This window comes from Hermetia illucens, chromosome 1, assembly GCF_905115235.1.
Source record: "Hermetia illucens chromosome 1, iHerIll2.2.curated.20191125, whole genome shotgun sequence".
Taxonomy (NCBI): Eukaryota; Metazoa; Arthropoda; class Insecta; order Diptera; family Stratiomyidae; genus Hermetia; species Hermetia illucens.
Window position 1 is genome coordinate 138,180,880 of NC_051849.1, and position 19,071 is coordinate 138,199,950.

The following is a 19,071-nucleotide window of genomic DNA, read 5'->3' on the forward strand; positions in this document are numbered from 1 at the left end:
CCACAAACATACTTGGCGCCAGCCGCAAAGAGTCGGAACGGCTGGTTTGACCATAAATGTAAGCTAGCAACGGAACGGAAGAATGCTGTATACTGAGCAATGTTGCATTCTCAAAGGACGCAGGCACGCGCGGAGACTTATCACGAACTCCGGCGAGCGGAGAAGCGACTTCACAGACGGAAAGGAAGCCTGGGAGAATCAACAGGTCTGTGAACTCGTACAGGTAAAAGAGTCGAGCAGGGAAGCAACTTCACAAACGGAAAAAGGGAACCTGGGGGAAGCAACAAGTTTTTGAGCTCGAAAAGTGCAGGGACCAACCATACCAGGCGCGGAAATTTTACCAACAAGTCAGCAGGATGAAGACTTACACACCTCAATGCTCATGCTGCCGGGACAAGGAGGGAAATCTGATTTCCGACAAAATGGGCACATTGGAGCGATGAGTTTTGTACTTTGATGAACTCCTGAACAACCAGAACATCAGCGAGTAGGAGGTCTCGCCAACTGAAGACGACGGACAAATACTGCCACCGCCAAGTGTAGAAGGAACAGTCCGCGCAATTCGTCGGTTTAAAAATCATAAGTCGCCAGGAGTCCATGGAATTACAGCCGAATTGGTTAAATATGGAGGCGACCAATTACCCTAAGTGGTTCATCAAATTGTGCTCAAGGTGTGGGACAGCGAGTTAATGTCTGACGACTGGCAAAGAGGCATTATCTGTCTCATACATAAAATGGGAGATGCACACAGTGCAGCAATTATAGAGGTATCACGTTGCTGAGTACCATCAATAAGATATTCTACTCTATCTTGCTAGGCCGGATAGCACCATACGCCCAGAACCAAAGAGGCTTCACTCCTGGCAAATCAGCAACAGATCAGATTTGGTCTCTGCGGCAAGCGATGGAAAAGCTGTTGGAACATGGATATCAGTTGTACCATCTTTTCATCGATTTTAAAGCCACCTATGATAGCATTGCCAGGGTAAAAGTGTACACGCCCATGAGAGAACTCGGTATCCCGACGAAATTGACAAAACTGACTAGGCTTACCCTGACCAATGTGTAAGGTCAGATAAAAGCAGCAGGATCATTCTCAAGACCATTCGACATCAACAACGCTCTAAGCCAAGGGGATGCCCTATCATGCGTTCTCTGATCCATGGTGCTGAGGTAAATGCAAGAGGTACGATCCTCTTTAAGTCCACCCAGCTACTGGCCTATGCTGACGATATCGACACTGGCCAAACAGGAAGGTTGTGGATAAAATCAGGCTCAATAGGTTACGGTGGGCGGGTCACTTAATCCGTATGGATGAGGATGATCCCACCCGGAAAGGCAGACCCTGCCTAAGATGGAGCGATGGCGTAGGCCAGGACGCCAGACAGCTTTTAGGGATATCGAATTGGTGGACCTCGGCGCAAAACCGGGATGTCTAGAGTTCCTTATTAAGGCAGGCCTAGACCGGATACCGGTTGTTGCGCCGTAGATGATGCATTACCTTTAGAAGCATTCTTATGAAAAAATTCCAACATTTGCATCAATAGTTCGGGATAATTCAAAAAATTATAATGATTCAATATTTTGTGAACATGGATCAGTGAGAATTGCAAGAAGCATAACAGAAAATCATTGAATTGCCTGAATTTTTTGGACATATTCATTCACCCATTCTTATGACTCGTATTCAAGGCACACACTTTCCGACCCACCTAGAAACCAATTCAAGCGGTTTGAATTAATTTTTGTTCCGTATGCGTATTCCTCCTAGTAAAAAGATACTTTCAAATTTCTCAATTTCAAAGTATTAAGTTGGAAAAATAGATCTCGGTCCACGGATGATTGACCGTAACTTGTCTAGTGTTCTTTTGGAGTCATAAACACTTTTAAAAAAGTGACAGACATATATTCGCAGTCGGTAGGATTCGAACCTACGCTCCCAGAGGGAATCTGATTTCTAGTCAGACGCCTTAACCGCTCGGCCACGACTGCTGCGGGCAACTGAACACCGCTTTTTTTTAACGTTCGAATACTTTTAAATTAATGCATCTTTCTCCGGCACACAATCCATAATTCCGACAGGTACCATAAATCACATGTTAAAATTAATTGGACTCATGATAATAATCTCGATTATATATAGCACAAGCCAGTGTCGAGATTGAAGCTGGCGTCATCCACCCACTTGCTACGAGATAACGAATCTTATCAACTCTCGGTTGATAACATTTCAGAGAATATGTAAATATATATCCCATATAGTATGTACACAGCATTGATGGCAGAGCGAGTGTAGACAGTGCAATAACTGGTGAACTGTCCCCTGTCCCATGTCCCCCCCCCCCCCCCCCCCCCCCGTGAACTGAAACTATTCAACTATTGAATTTATTGTCTACGAGCTTTTATTTGCGTTGTACGTAGGACCTTGATTAACAATGCTACAATTTTCATCTAGAAAATGTCTGGTCATACGAAACCCATTCGAAATCTCGCTTAATGTAAGATTTTGGGCTCAACCTTAATCATTTCAAATCTTGTTGACATGTTTTTATTTCACAAGTATCTATGCTTGGCTTCCCAATACATGCAAAAAGGGGATGCAACACTTTTTTTTACAAATGTAGGGCCTCAATTAGTACTTCTACAAGCAGATCTTAGTTCTGTTGTTGGTATATATATCCGTTTGTGATTGATAGACTCCCGCTTAGCTGATCGCCATGTAAATTGGTGTATACATATATATCATCATCAACGGCGCAACAACCGGTATCCGGTCTAGGCCTGCCTTAATAAGGAACTCCAGACATCCCGGTTTTGCGCCGAGGTCTACCAATTAGGCAGGGTCTGCCTCGTCTTCTTTTTCTACCATAGATATTGCCCTTATCATCTTTCCGGGTGGGATCATCCTCATCCATACGGATTAAGTGACCCGCCCACCGTAACCTATTGAGCCGGATTTTATCCACAACCGGACGGTCATGGTATCGCTCATAGATTTCGTCATTGTGTAGGCTACGGAATCGTCCATCCTCATGTAGGGGGCCAAAAATTCTTCGGAGGATTCTTCTCTCGAACGCGGCCAAGAGTTCGCAATTTTTCTTGCTAAGAACCCAAGTTTCCGAGGAATACATGAGGACTGACAAGATCATAGTCTTGTTCAGTAGGAGCTTTGACCCTATGGTGAGACGTTTTTAATGGAAAATATTTTGGAATAGTCCATGTACTTGTAACTTGTCCCTAGATGTAGCTGCCATGGATCAAATTATACATCTTCCAACCAGTCGAAATTGTGAAAATTATCGAAATGCCACCCAAAAAAACATTGGAGGATGAACCAGACAAGCACGGCAACAACAGCAAGAGTTGTTGAAAAATGTGAAGAACGAGACTTGCAACTGAAATCAGAACAAATTAGAGTCACTACTTCAAGAGCTGCTGAAATATGACCGGATCAGAACTTCTATTTCAAGAGCTGCTGAAAAGAAAAAACAAATCGGGAAACCGGAAGCTGGGCGCTTCAGGTATGAAAGGTTTTGTTTGCTTCTTCTGTGAGTATATTTGAGTGTAGAACTATCCCATTTGTACGAAACCCGTTATGTATATGCATTTAGCATGTCAGTCTACCCACTTAAGTGTGATATTGATATTTAGTTGCAGTAAACTTACAGGGTAAAGTCAACTTTGGGCTACTCTAACTTTGTTACTAATAGTATGATTTTGATCAAACTTGGGGATAATATGCTTCATATTACACTTTATACTACTCCCACTTTTATAACTCTGAGATAAAATTAAGGGGGGTTTTACTCAATTTCCCCAAAAATATGGTAATAGACCATTATTAACTTAATTTGAACGAATATTGATATTGAGGGTATTTTGGGGCCTCGGCACCATATAGAGGCCGTTTCATCATTTTTTTCACATTTCTCGGTTGGGTAGTTTCTGAGAATGGGTCCGTTAAAGAAATCATCACTTTCCACCTCGCCTTTCTAACAAACCGCAAAACTAATACCCGCTTCCAAAAGTACTAATCGAGACTTTTCATTTGATATTCCACATAACTATATTCGGTGAAAAAAATTGTTATACTCCTCTTTTACATGAATGTTCACTTTTACCCGTACTTGAAGAAAATCTGCAGTTTTTGTCAGCTAGTGTAGTATATTACCAAATACCTCGAGCCAATGCTATCAGCCACTGGAGAATTGCCTCATGAAATAATCGACGTAACAACGAACGTTTCAAATTTAAAATTTATCGATGGTAAGCGACCAAAAGCCCGGGTGAAACAACGCTGGCTTGATACGCTGGATAGGGAAATTCTCACGATTGCATCCAGATCAGGCATTTGAGAGAACCAAATGGCAAAACCGATCATGACGAGCCAACTCCGCTTGTGAACGGAACACAAAGGCTGAAGAAAAAGAAGAAGTGTATTACCAAATTCCTCAAATTTTAACTTTTAATGGAAATTGTCCTGTTACTTCCCGTTGTATTTAAGTCGTAATTATCGTGAATTGTGGTGTGGTCAAGATCAGACGGAAAACACTTTGTTCAGTGTTCTGATGGTTCGACCAAAAGTACACCATTACGACCATAAAGCATAGAGGCGAAACGGTAATGATTTGGGGTTATTTTTTGGCTGTTGGTGTTGATCTTCTCTGTTTGATGGAAAAGGCAACGTATGCTGGAGATTACCTACCCACCCTGAGGGCGAAAATGGTACCTTATGTGGAGGAGGAAATGTCAATAAAGTCAGAGTTCATGTTTGACTTTAATTCAGATTTGTCAGCAAAAGTGGTGGAAGCTTGGATACAGACAGCAAAGTTTCCAATTATGGAATGCCTTTCCAATTTCCAGACCTTAACCTCATAAAACATTTTTAGGGTTCTTTGAAAGTCTGTGAGTCATAGGTATACAAATAAGATCGAATTGTGAAGTATGTGCTAAGTTTCTCCATTCGATGTCGCACAGCTCCTTTTTGACATCTGCTAGCTCAAAACCTGCTTAAAATGAAACTAGTTGCTACCAAATACTAATAATTTAATTTATAATACAAAACCGAGGACCAACTAATTCCATCACTAAAAGGTGTTTTATTTTCGAACAGATTTATTCATTTATTTAATTTAACGGACAACAAACAGAGTAAATTCCAATTAATTAGGAGAGTTGGATTTGCAATTAATTAAGGAGAGTTGGATGGAGTCAACATCAGAGGAGGAGCGAAGTATAAAGCCTGCCAATTTTTCTGCTCGATTGATGACATCGAGGCAATGGATGTCAAAGCGGAGCTTATTGTCGAAAGTGACTCCGAGGTCTTGAGTGGAATTTAAGCAGGATAAGGAATGTCCGTTAAGAGAGTAGGAGAAAGAAGTGGGTGAGGATTTTAGGGAGTAGCACATAAAGTGGCACTTTCTGACGTTTAGCGCTAAATCATTAGTCGAGCACCAACAAACCAGTGTCCAGGTTAGATTGAAGGGAAACATTCCATAGGTGACGATATAGCGGAAAACAGCTAGAGGTCGCCTGCATAGAGCAAACAGGGACAAGTAAGGAGGGGAGGAAGGTCATTAATAAAAAATAAAAATAACAAAGGAGAATAGATCCCTGTGGGTCGCCAGAAGAGGGGGGAGAAGGAGCGGGAAGTACAGCCGTCAAAAGAGACGCGGCAGGATCGGTTGAAAAGGTAAGAGGCAAGCCATAAAACAAGTGGTATGGGAACGTTTAGGGACGAGAATTTGGATAGAAGTATCTTGTGATTTACAGTGTCGAAGGCTTTCGCGAAGTCAGTGTAAATGGTATGCACTTCTTGCCGTGAATTTAGATATTTGGCGACAATGTTGGTAAAATCAAGCAGATCAAGGACCTACGTTTAACGAAGCCGTCTTGCTCTTTCACTATGTGTTGGCCAAAGTGGACGGACAACCAGTCGCTGACATATCTTTCCAGGATTTTGGAACAGGAGGGAAATGGGACGGTAATTCTCGGCAAGCGAACGATCGAATGGGGATGATGAGAGCCTCTTTCCACAAACCGGGTTCTTAATCTGAGTTGAAGAATTGTTTATCTAGGTAGCTTTGTTTCTGCCAACGGGGGCAATGAACTCGATATCGCTTGACTTATTAACAGCACTCAATCCACCTTCACTTTGTGAAACTATTAAAATACCAACATCGATTTGAAACTATCCTGTGTCTATGTTCTCTGTGTGGTTATTCAATTCGTTCTGAAGTAGCACATGGAAAGTGACCACAACTGTTACTCGGAAGCTTCAAATTTTCATCCATTCGGGACAATAACAAATTGAGAACTTCGCCAGTGTAGGGAATAGATGCCCGTGGACGTTCTGATCAGAAAGCGGAGCTGGCGGTGGATAGGTCACTCATAAATAAAGGCCACTATCCCAGGATGGCCAGCGAATGAGTCGACATGCTTCTCAGGAAATCATGAAACTGGCAACACGTTGCCGTGATTGTGCATTATGCCCAAAAGTCAAGTAAATTTATTAAGCTCTAATTAGCGTTCCAAAAGTCAATTTGCAAATAGAATCTAAAGCACTTGATGAAAGGTAAGTTATTGGTGCTTTAACCTTCAGCAGAGACTTAGAGAGTTAAGGTTTAGAGTTGGGAAAAATTAACGAGGATCTTTTCTTTCAAGTCTTATTAACTCCTCAGCTTGCTAACTTCATCCTCTGAGTGTTAACACGTTCCAGAATATATTGAATTTATTCTCAGGTTGTTGGGTCGTTTCATTTAATCTATATGAGGGCCCGATTCGCCAAAGTAGAATTACCTTACAAACAGTAGCACTAGTTTTAGTAGTCTTTGGTTTATTGGTATTGATGATTATTTCTAGCCAATGGTGTATGTGGTTAAAAGTTCTTTAATTAGGAAGTTCTGATTTAATTGGTAACCCCAGAATAAAATTTCCTAATACGTTTTCTCTACAAATTTGAAGCAATGACCACTTAAGTGATTCATGGGTGGGTGATCGAAATTCGCGGAAAGAGCGCATGATGCAACACGTACCCGGTCCCCAAGTTTTGAGATTCATATGAATATGATTGTGTTTGATTGATTTAAATGTTTCGTCTTTGTGTGTTGGTTTGGTTTCATAACCTATGTTATCAGTAAATATATCAGTTTTAGCTATTTCAACTGCAGTATACTTCCCGTTTGGAAACGAAATATAAATTATAAAAAAACCGAAGAGTAATAAAATTGGAAAGAGCGCGAATCAACTTACCTGAAAACTCCTTAATCGGAGGTAGTAAATCTTCGGGAACAAGTGGATCATCCTTAGCATTCATGAAAATCATTGGCTTGTTGATGCCATCCAAGTAGTTTATCGATGAGCTCCATCGATATAGATCTGTGACCGATGAGAAATCATGAACTTTCCGCGTGTACGCTTCATCCAATTCTGGTAGCGTGGCAGCCGCCACAATTTCACGCTCATTAAGTTGGTATTTGTTTTTAACCTCATCGGAAAGTAGAACGTGTCTATGTTTCATGATGATATTCTTCACGTTCTCCGTCATCACGTACAGATAGAAGCGGCGGAAATTTTGCCAATTCAAAAGCCACTTGGTGCCCCTAGAAATTGAGAGGATTGTCTTACTTGTTGGATTGTTTGTTCAAAAGAAAACGATAGTAGTTTATGAGTTGCAATTTCTTCTGAGAAGAAAAAGTGAATGGTTTAATATTTCGAATCTATCTTTGAAAACTTATAGATACCTGGAAATTACTTACTCGACTGCATTGTATCCTTGGCATATCGAAACTCCACCAATTACGTTTGAGGGTCGGTTACTTTCCTTTTCGCCCATGTATTTGGTAACTAGGTTACCACCCAAACTGAAACCAACTGCAACAATATTCGTTGATGGATACTTCTTCACGAGACTAGTTATCATTTCTGCAAAGTCGCCTGTGTGACCTGTTGATGTAAAATAAATACAGTTACTAAATAACATAATTGATAATTTGTATTGATTAATGTTCATGTTTCACTCTTCAAAATTCAAGGAAAATTGCTGGTTTCGCTCAAATTAAAGTTTTTTAATTTGTAAACGACAGTAAAACAGGCCATTCCGCAAGAACTAGGGCAATGTGTCCAATATAGAAGTCAGAATTTTTAAATTCGTCCAAAGTCAATTTTCTCTGAGTTTCTCGCAAGGCAAGGTTTTGATGGAGAATCTTGCAGACGGAGTTATGACGATTGGTGTACTCGGTACTGCTCAGCATCCTGCACGCAGATGTTATGTGCTGGATGGTCTCCTCTTCACAGTTGCATAACCTACTGGAGTTGGTGATTGAGAAGTCGTGAAGAATGTACCGTTTATAAATTTTCGTTAGAAGCGAAGCATCCTGAATTGAAGCTAGGAATGCTTCGGTCTCATAGAAAAGTACACCATTAGTAAACCATTTGTTGGAGGCTTCGATGTCAATGCCTGACAACAACAAATTTTTTATATGACTTCCGTGAATGGGTTTCTCTTTCCACATGTCGATCTTCTGTTAGACTGAAGTAACATTCGACATGGGATCCCATTCTCTGCTTCTCAAGTTCAAAGGAGATAATTTATTATCTGCCATGACGGTAGCGTGATGTATTTGGCTAGAGGATTGTTTCTCATAGAAAACTCACGAAGAGAATGCACTTGATTGTAGTGCAACGTTTTTAAATCAAGTACCCCCCTTCCTCCCTGATGACGTGGGATAGTGATCTTCAATTTTTCGGCAGCTCTATTGTGCATGTTGTTGTTTGCAAGAACTACCCTTACCCGTCTATTGACAGATTCTAAATCCGTATTACTCCACTGTATCACACCGAAAGTGTATAGAAGGACGGGAATGGCGAAGGTGTTGATTGCCATGATTTTATTTTTCCCGTACAGCTCAGCTTTAAGGACAAGATCCAGACACCGTTCAAATTCCCCCAGCAACTTAGATTTCATAATTGCCACAGCGGGTGTTGTTGCTTGCAATATGCCGAGGTATTTGTACACGTCGTCCGAATCCATACCCTCAATTCGGATGTTATTTTGGCTGTATCCTTCGTTGTCGGTGTGTTTTCCCCGAACAATTGTTTTTATGCGACATTTCTCCAAACCCAACTGCATGCCGATATCCCTGCTGAACTGGATGGTGATGTCCAGCAAAGAACGAAGTTGGTTCTCGTCTTTGGCATACAATTTGATGTCGTCAATGTACATTAAATGGCTTAATGTACATTTCGACAATATGCCATGCTTGACTTGGAACCCGTATTTGCTTTCATGCAAAAGATGGGATAATGGATTCAAAGCCAAACAAAACCACAGTGGGCTTAAAGAGTCGCCTTGGAAAATGCCACGTCTGATTGGTATCTCTCCTGATGTTTGTGAGGATACCGATAGCTTCGTGCTCCAATTCTTCATTACTGTTCTCAGAAGAAGAACGACATTCGGGTTGATTTTATACAAGCGTAACACTTGTAGTAACCACGAATGTGATATGGAGTCAAAGGCTGATTTATAATCGATGTAGGCTGTCGAGATATTTCGTTTTTGGTGGACAGCCTGCTTCACAGCGATCGTTGTGAATCTTATCAACTCCTGGCGCCTTCCCAATTACCTGCCTTTTCAGGGGTTAGTTCTACCTCAGCTTCAGTAATGTCAGGCATGGTCATTTCGGGGAGGGCCTCGCATGAACGCATAAGGTGTGGGAGCCACGCTGCTTCTAAATTGTAACGGCTAGGTTCGCTCCAAACACTTCTCCAGAAGTCTTCTGCCTGATCCAGATCGAGGTTACTTTCCCGACTTGAGTTGGTGAGATTTTTATAAAATCCCCGTTGGTTCTGGAAGAACAAGGTGTCCTTCGCTGAAAGCTCTTTTGGTACCTATGGACGCGATTGGAGCATACCGCAAGTTTCTGCTTCAGCACCTCGAGGGTTTCATCGATTGGCACATCATTGGAGAAATGGTAGCTTCTAATGATGTTCGCAACGCATCTGTGCACTCTTGGTGATGGATTTCTAAGAAGTGCTTGCGTGACACGGTCAATCTCCTTTCTCAACTTTTCGACTCTTTTATTGAGCCGAAATACCCAGAACGGTAAAGTCCTCCTGCACATACCTCTGTTATTCGCTCTAAAATGTTGATTATGGAGGCGAATAATCGTGGCAGCTGCAACGTAGATCAGGCTGTGAACCTCTGTAGCCGAAGTAAACTTCAGTTTTGGGACCTTTGGCCTAGCCTCTGGGAGAATCTCAGCATACTCTGTAAATACGACCTGGAATGTTAGTTAGTTACTAAGCTTCTCCTGACTACTGGGTCCATGGAATGCCTTACAGGTGGAGTATTTGTGTTGCTCCTTTGACTAGTCCGGTAATTTGATGACTCCAGACCGAGCTCAAGTGAAACCTCTTGGAATATTTGTTGCCTAGTTGGTAGGGCAACTCGGTTGTTACTCACTATTACCCAGTGCTGGTTGACGACGTTCTGTTCCGGAAATCGGGTTATGAACGCGGTATGTAGTCGATGTCTGTACCCTGATGGATTCCGTGCCAAATCCGTGACACGGTAATAGGCGCGGACCATAAATTCATTGAGTTGGTTCGTCCAAACCAGACGACGCCTAGGTTTTCCGTCCCTGGTGGTTGACGGCATAACCGCCAAAACATCCAAGGGCGAAGAGCCGCTCTGATGTTGTTGAGCGACTCTTAACCGTGATGGGTACTGTCTTCGTGTCCCTGGGGTCCCATCAAAAGAATTTGAAATATTATCCCCAATTTTGTTCCCACGAGTGTTGGGGAGGCAGTCAACCCTCCCACAGAGCCCCAATGCTGCAATGCCCCGTGGTTACCTCCCAAGGTAGGGAAGGTATTTGGAGGGGAGCTGCTGAAATACAGTGTAACGTCACTGCAATTCATCCGATAGGCGCGTCGATTCCTTTACCCGGGATTACGGATTTGTTGAGATCACTCCATTTCCAGACTTTAGGCAGGGTACCGAAAGTGGATTTATCGCTCTTGATGTGTCGGGTAATATCTAGTTCGGTGCCGCCGTCGGCAAAAACCACGCTTCCTAGATATACAAATTGATCGACGTTATCGATGCTCTGCCCATTAATGCAGATAGGAAGAGTGTGATGACCCGCCAGACTGAGAACCTTGCTTTTATTCATGTTTATCTTTAGTCCAACTCTACTTGCCTCTCTTTCCAAATTCAGAGCCATTTGGTTAAGGTCCATCACCCGGTGAGAGATGTCATCAACGTAGTCAAAGTGTTTGAGAAAAGATGTCACTGAATTTCTCCACGTCCTCCGGACAGGACAGCAAGAAGAATGTCACCGATAGCAAGAAGAAATAATATCGATGACAGAATGCATCCCTGACGGATTCCACTTTGGAACTCAAAATCCTCCGAGATTTTACCTTGGCGCTCTTAGTCTCTACTTCTGTTTCCCTCAGATAGTTGTCCACTCTGGTACCTATGAGCCCTTTTTGCTTGTCCTACCTATGATTACATAACAAGCGAGGCATGAAACCTGGTATATACCGCTTTCTTCGTAGAGGTCTTTCAGATCCTCCTATGCTTTATCGAACTTATTCTTTATTCTAGTTGGGTTTTAGTATTGGTTAACACAAATTGAGTTTCTACTTAGTTTGTGAGTTACTCTCGAATGGGTAATATCAATTCGCCGCTTTTCATCTAATATTTTGTTCTGCTCATAAAGAGTGTTTAGCTTCATAGCTTTCCTTTTTCCTTTCAACATGGACTTGATCATTGGAAGTATAGTTCAGCTCCTGATCGTATCGTGAACAGGGTACTTTACTCAGAGTGGAATGATACGGAACAATTTCGTGTTCGAAATGATGCTTTGAGAGGGGAGTGCCCTTCACATAAATGGATGGAACCAGTGGAACCCTTCCGGAAAAAACTCCCCACTTTAGTTCTCGAGAGTTGATTGGAAGACGATTACACGTCATATTTCTTATCATAGGAAAAGTATAGTTGTAATAAACTGCACGCCCCAGAAGGTTTTTCTGGATTCTGACTCGTTCAGATCATTTCATTTTTATCTTTTTGACAAAACCTTATTGGAATCGACCGTCTGTCTGTCACACCCGATTTACTTGGAAGCGGCTGAAGCACGAAAATTGGTGCGAACATATGGTCTATGACTCACTTTGCATACAACGAGTGGCATCACTTTACGATGAGTTTAACGGGGAGGGGGCTACCTATACATATGGAAAGGAAGTGTACAACTTTTTTTTTTGCAGAATATGACCATGTGGAGTATCAAATCAAGGGGCTCGATTAGTACTTTTCGAAATTCATGATATTTCTGATACTGGGGAATCATAGAGGACTGGGAGGTCAAAATGTGTGCCCTGATACAGGTCTTGTTCTCACAACCTATTCAACAGAAAAACCTATAAAAAGTCATAATGGTGCATCTATACGAAATCTAGGCCTGAAAATAAATCTTATTCCGATAACTGCTTAAATAAAGTTAATAATAACACATTGCCATATTTTGTAAATTTAAGTTCATCCTAGAAGTACCATTGTAAGTAACAATAAAATACACAATTTTGGAAAGTTTGAAATCCTATTACTATAAACATAACTTTATTTGAAGTTCAAAATCTTGTATTTCACGCGAATTCATCGCACTTTAAGACGTGTATGACGTCATCATCATATAAAGTAAACTCATATGAACGGCGAAGTTGGAGTTTGGAAGTGTGATTCTTGTTCAATAAAGGGAGATTGGCAGAGCAGGCGAAGAACCGCTCTCATTTTTTCAAAATGATACAGACTTTACACCGGTATTCAGATTTTAAAAAATCTAAGATGTTTGTTGAGACCTTAATTAGATACCAATCTAGTCATTTAGATACCTACAATACCTTTTGAAATAATCTAAGTTTATAGAATACACATGAATGTATTATCATAGTCTCTATTCATTTGAAGAAAGTCATATAGAAAGATCGTTGCAGGGAAACCTGAAGAAGTTACCTATTGCCTATATACGCTTGTACTCATTTAACAAGTTTGACTGCGTGAACTAATGTAACTGCAATATGAATGCATATACAATACCTACCATATGTGAATATCCTCGATGAAGTCACCTGAACACTTGGTAGTGCACCAATGTGATTAAGTACAGCGCATCTGTAGCCATGACATTGTGCGTAATGCACGAAAGTTCGAATATAAACACTCTCCGAGGAGTTTCCAATTCCGGGACATATCGCAACAGTAATATCATCTGAAACGAGAAGGATCAAAATGTTACTTATGTATTTTATGCGTACTAATGGTAACAGAACAAATCAAATGGATACTTTCTAATAAAATTTAATTGATTTATTTTCAGATATTCTATTATAGCGTCTTAATGATGGATACATATTCGCAATAAATTTTCGATCTGGTGATCTGCGGATTTAGTATGCGACACGTGCGGTAATGAGTGCCAAGTGAGTACACACGAACCGCAAAATCTTTGACCACATAAGTTCACTGCAGATAAACGACATGCCATAATCAAAGGGCATTATTGTCTCCTTTGAACAATATGCTACACAAAAGATGATTATATGAAGGGGCTGCACTTGGAAAGATGCTTTCTATAGGACCTTCTGAATGGTAGCTAAATTGTTATGTGGAAAGCTACATAGTCCTCGGAGAAGGACCTCGAAGGAAATTTTCTAGGGCTCTCCACACATAGCCCAGAAAAGAATTATTGAGTAAAAGACTGAAATACGTATGCTCATTGAACAGGGAGGATGTGGTGTAACGGAGAAGCGAAGGATCTATATACATATGAATTTTTTATTGTATTTGAGCAAAAACTGTTCGCTATGAGAAACTCAACATACTTGGAAGTAACATTATTTGTAGAATTCCCAAGAAACTTTCCTGACCAGTGAAGCTCTATTCCAGCACTCTAGCACTATCGATGAATGAAATATTTACGCAGCCACCCACAGACTGCCTATTCTAATGTATTATCATAAAGTTAGAGACGACAATCACCTCGAATGCAGGTATTACCCAATCAATTCGTTCAATTGGCTATTCACTACTCGACAATGTAAGGTTTTTATTTATAGCAACGTTGCTGCTTGCTACGAATTAAGTAGTTACTTGCTGTTCAGTGTTCAATTAAGATGCCTCAGAGGGATTATTATTAACTTTATATAATCATCTATCATCTAAATGTTTCAGAAGCACGTTTTGCATCGATAGATTATAATTGCATAGTCTGAATAAGGGGCTCTAATTATATATATTGATTCATTGATAGAACACAAACTTGTCTATATATTTTACTATATATCAATTGAACATACTCTTTCGTTTTTGAAATGTAAATGCAATTCGTTATTCATGTGGAATAAATGTGGCTTTCATTATAGTTTCTTTCCAATGTAATCGTTCAATTTTTTGCGCCAATCTGGACGATGCTTATCTGATGGTCTTTTGAATTCATTCCTAATAAATATATATTATCAGGGTTTTGTGTGAAAACAGAACCTTATTAAAATCGGTTTACTCTTTGTCTGTCTGTCCTGTGTGTTTTCTCGACAACGAGACCATGAAATCCCACGCATATAGAGCATGATATGATTTTATAGAAAACTTAGGGGGGATCCCCTAAGTGTGAAATTAATTCTCCAAATATACCAATATGGGGTGTCAAATGAAAGGCCCCGGCTAGTCTTAAATTTGACGTTAGCTGCAAAATAGGGAAATATGGGGTTAAAAGACCCAAACTTAAACGGAAACACGATTCATTTTCCGAAACTAACCAAGCGAAAAACCTGAAAATATGATGTTTCTATGTAAAATCTAGGGTCCGAAATAATTTTCATTTCAATCTCTGCTTAAATTAAGCTAAAAACAGTGCATTTCCATTTTTTCGAAGTTTAATAGAATCCCCCCTTAAATTCATCTTAGGATTGCAAAATTCCGCAGAAGTCCTACTATTATTAACAAACTTAAAATAGGTGGAAAATGTTCCTTTCGTGGAAAGCTAAGACATAAATAAGTGAAACGTAGTATTACATTGGATTGAAAAGTTCGGCATACTTAATGCAGAGTACACTAGGAGATACGTCCAAATAGGACCGCCGTATACCCATACAGTGCAGTGCCAACGAATTATGAGCACCGCTGATTGAAGACATCCCTGGGGACTTTAGCTGTTGGGAGTATTGATCATCCAAAAAAACTTTGAATTCTTAGTGTTCGTAAACAGCTTGCTAATATTTACTGGTAAATATTTGCAAATTTTTTATAGTAAGCCTGGATCTCATACGTTGTCAGATGCTTGTGCGATCTTCAAGAAAATTAAAAATAATCGTTGGCACAACACAATCCATATTGGATCAGGGCCTTGAAGTCTGTTAGAGCACTTTATTCAAAACCGTAACGGTACACCACAGAATTACAGTACCCTGTAGGAGGAAATGTGGTCAGCATTGTGCCCGCCCGAGATTCAAGAACATTGTCGCGCGGTATTCCTCCTTCTCAAGACCAGTTGTGTCCTTGCTAATCAATGAAGCTGTTCAATTGCGCTGTGCTTCGCACGGAATTCAAATTGATGATGGAATGATTAATCGATGCTAGGAGAGTTGTACGCGAAATTCACCAGGTTTTTGAGTCATAGTGGTCTGGGACAAGTCAAGAGCTGTGGGTAATACCTCAAGTGAAATATGATATTGAATAGGAGCTGAGAATTGTAGTACTTTAACCATTGTACCAATGACCAAATCGAATCCTAGACCCTTTTGTATATTTAACTCATTTTGTATTATATGTTATGTTGCAGCTGCCTTACTCTTAATGGAATGGGTTTGGATCGAGCATAATGATTGACTTTTGGAAGTTGCGAATCGTGGATTAGGTTTTGTGTAAAACACTGATGAAGCGATTTGGCGTATATTCGCATTCCCTATTCACAAACGTCATCCTATTGTTGTGCATTTGGCGGTGCATCTGGAGAATGGTCAACAAGTATATTTCACAGCTTCGAACGTTGTTCAACGTGCTGAAACACCTCCAGCGACAACATTGACCAGTTTCTTTGCGATCTGCCAAAGCGATCCGTTTGCACGAATTTTGCTTTACTTGGAGGTGCCACGTTATCACACTTGGAATTTTCAACGACGGAAGCAAGGCGATACGGTTACTGATGCTCTTGGTCGTATGTATACAGTTGATCCAAAGAATGATGAATGCTTCTATTTGCAGTTGTTGCTGGTAAATGTGCGTGGGCCAACGTCATTTGAGTGACTACGGACTGTTAATGATAGAATATTCCCAATATATCGTGCTGCAAGTGAATAATTCAATTTACTAGAAAACGATGCCCATTGGGATACGGCAATCGTTGAAGCCATTATCTCTGCATCTTCAAGTCAGATACGCACATTATTTGCAATCATCATTTCGCCATGCTTTCCGTCGAACCCATCTAACCTGTGGCATAAATACAAGGATAATAAGGATGATAATCTCAGAAGATATTTGACATCAAATACGTGTCAGTTTCAGAAATCCCGATCTTGAGATGAATGAGGAGATACATAATCGGGCTTTACTCTTGATCGAAGACATGTGTTACCTTATGTGCGGTAGTTTATTAGTCAGATTAGGAATGCCAGCGCCAAATCGCGAAATGAATGACGCATTTAATCGAGAATTGGAACGGGAACGTGAATATTATCACCAGGAATTAGATTTTAGCAGTAACGAATGTACCACTGTTGAATCCCCAACAAAAGGAAGTTTATGATAGATTAATGAAGGCAATTGATGATGGAAATGGTGGTTTATATTTCCTGGATCCCCCTGGTGGAACTGGTAAGACATTCCTCATGTCAGTAGTTTTAGCGACTGTTCTTGCGAGATCCAACATTGCGCTTGCGGTTGCTTCTTCTGCAATAGAAGCCACATTTTTTGAAGGATGCCGTACCGTCATTCAGAATTAAAATTGCCGTTAAATCTTCAAACTATTGAAGAACCAAAATGTAATATTTCAAAAAACTCCGCAATGGCCAAAGTTTTATCAGCATCGAAAATCATCATCTGGGACGAATGCACAATGGCGCATAAACGTGCATTAGAAGCCACTTAACCGAACATTGAAAGATGTACGCAATGACTCGAGATGCTTTGGAGGCGCAATGATTTCAGTGTCTGGCGATTTCCGTCAAACACTCCCAGTAATTTGAGGATCAACGGCTGCCGACGAAATAAACACTTGCATCAAATCATCGAATCTATGGCGCTATGTGAAGAAACTCCAGCTGACAACAAACATAAGAGTTGCATTGCTTAATGATACATCTGCTGAAGATTTCTCTGGGCAATTGCTGATTATCGGTAATGGTCGAGTACCTGTCGACAAATCGAGCGGATTGACTTTATTTCTTCAGAATTTCTGTAACTTTGTCTCATCGAAAGACGAACTTATTAACAAAGTATTCCCAAACATCATTACTAACTACAAAAATAATGAATCGTTGAGTTAGCGAGCAATTTTAGTGGCTAAGAATAAAGATGTAGATGACCTTAACTACATATTTCAGAACGATATGATTGGAATAATGCATTCATTCAAATCCATTGACCGTGTAACAAATAAAGATGAAGCCACCAACTCCAATTGAATTTTTAAACTCCTTGGATGTGCCTGGCTTGCCACCGCACAATTTACGCCTAAAGGTTGGCTCCGTAGTAATCATGCTTCGAAACCCACCACCCCCACCAAAACTTAGCAATGGTACGCGTTTGGCGGTAAGTAAATTGATGAACATTGTGATTTACGCGACGATACTCAAAGAAAAATTCGAAGGTGAGGAAGTTCTCATTCCAAGGATCCCGATGATCCCAACCGATATGCCGTTTAATTTAAAAGACTTCAATTTCTGATCCATCTTGCAGTCGCCATGACCATTAACAAATCACAAGGTAAATCCTTGAAAGTTTGTGGTCTGAATCTGGAAAATCAATGTTTTTCACATGGTCAATTATATGCGGCATGTTCATGGATCAGAAGACCATCTGCGTTGTTTGTTCTTGCGCCTGATTATAAAACAAAAAATGTCGTATATCACAAGGTGCTTAACTGAAGAGTGCAACCTTTTAAAAAATCATTGAAATACTAGATAAATAAAAAAATTAATTTAATAAAATCAAAAATCTGCTTAGTTGTTGTCTCTAAGGCCGAGCAAAGTTCGCAGGGTCAGCTAGTGTCTTTATAAAAGAAATGCACAAAACCTTTCATACCTGAAGCGTCTAGCTTCCGGTTTCCCGACTTATTATAATTTGCGTACTCTCATCGAGAACGGTATCAAAGGCCCTCAGAACGCTTGCTTTCTTCAACTTGAGCGAGAGATCCAACATTTTAAGTTGGACACAATGGTTAGATGGTGCGAATCTGTAAAACACTTTTCTTCATTCTACGATATTGTGTCCGAGGTATTGGTAACGCTGACGGAAGTAACCATGGATGAAGATCTGGATTAATGCTTACGGCAAGGACAAGACGAAGACACATTCTCATTACTTGGGAGCCGGTTTCGGACAGGAAACCGACTGTGAGATTCCAGTCCAGAGTGAGTAACATTTGAATTGTACGCATGTCTTGCTTGGATATGAGATCACAGCGATAATATTGAGAGATTCGTGAATTTCTATAACTCTCACCGCCTCGTCAGTGGTGGCACATTGTTAGAGCACAGATCCTGTCTTGAGGTCAGTTTAGTCTGCACTGACTGCATTAATACATAGTGTAAAGGTTTCGATATGTTCAAGATAAATTTTCTTCAGTCGTGGCTAGACCGATTGTCACGAAAATTGGTGAGAGTATGTGATCTGCTGTTCCCTTTACATGCAGCAAATGACGCCATTTTGTGTTAAGTTTAAGGGGGGGTGGCTCCCCATACATGTGAATGGACGATGCAACATTTTTTTTCACAGAATGTGGCTACGTGGGGTATCAAATGAAAGGACTGAATTAGTACTATTCGAAACTGGTTCCATATTTGATA

At 40.6% G+C, this 19,071-nt stretch overlaps 1 protein-coding gene and 1 non-coding gene across 2 annotated transcripts in view; both read right to left on the minus strand.

The window, feature by feature from the left end:
• Positions 1–19,071, minus strand: part of LOC119647303 (abhydrolase domain-containing protein 2) — a 100,832-nt gene that overhangs the window by 4,237 nt on the left and 77,524 nt on the right. Inside the window, exons 3-5 of the mRNA XM_038048214.1 lie at positions 13,110–13,277; positions 7,758–7,944; positions 7,252–7,601 (exon numbers count right to left, since the gene is read on the minus strand). Of these exons, the coding sequence (XP_037904142.1) occupies positions 7,252–7,601; positions 7,758–7,944; positions 13,110–13,277 (705 nt within the window). The remainder of the gene's footprint in view (positions 1–7,251; positions 7,602–7,757; positions 7,945–13,109; positions 13,278–19,071) is intronic.
• Trnas-aga lies at positions 1,911–1,992 on the minus strand. Its single transcript has one exon. It is a non-coding gene; the product is annotated as a tRNA-Ser (tRNA).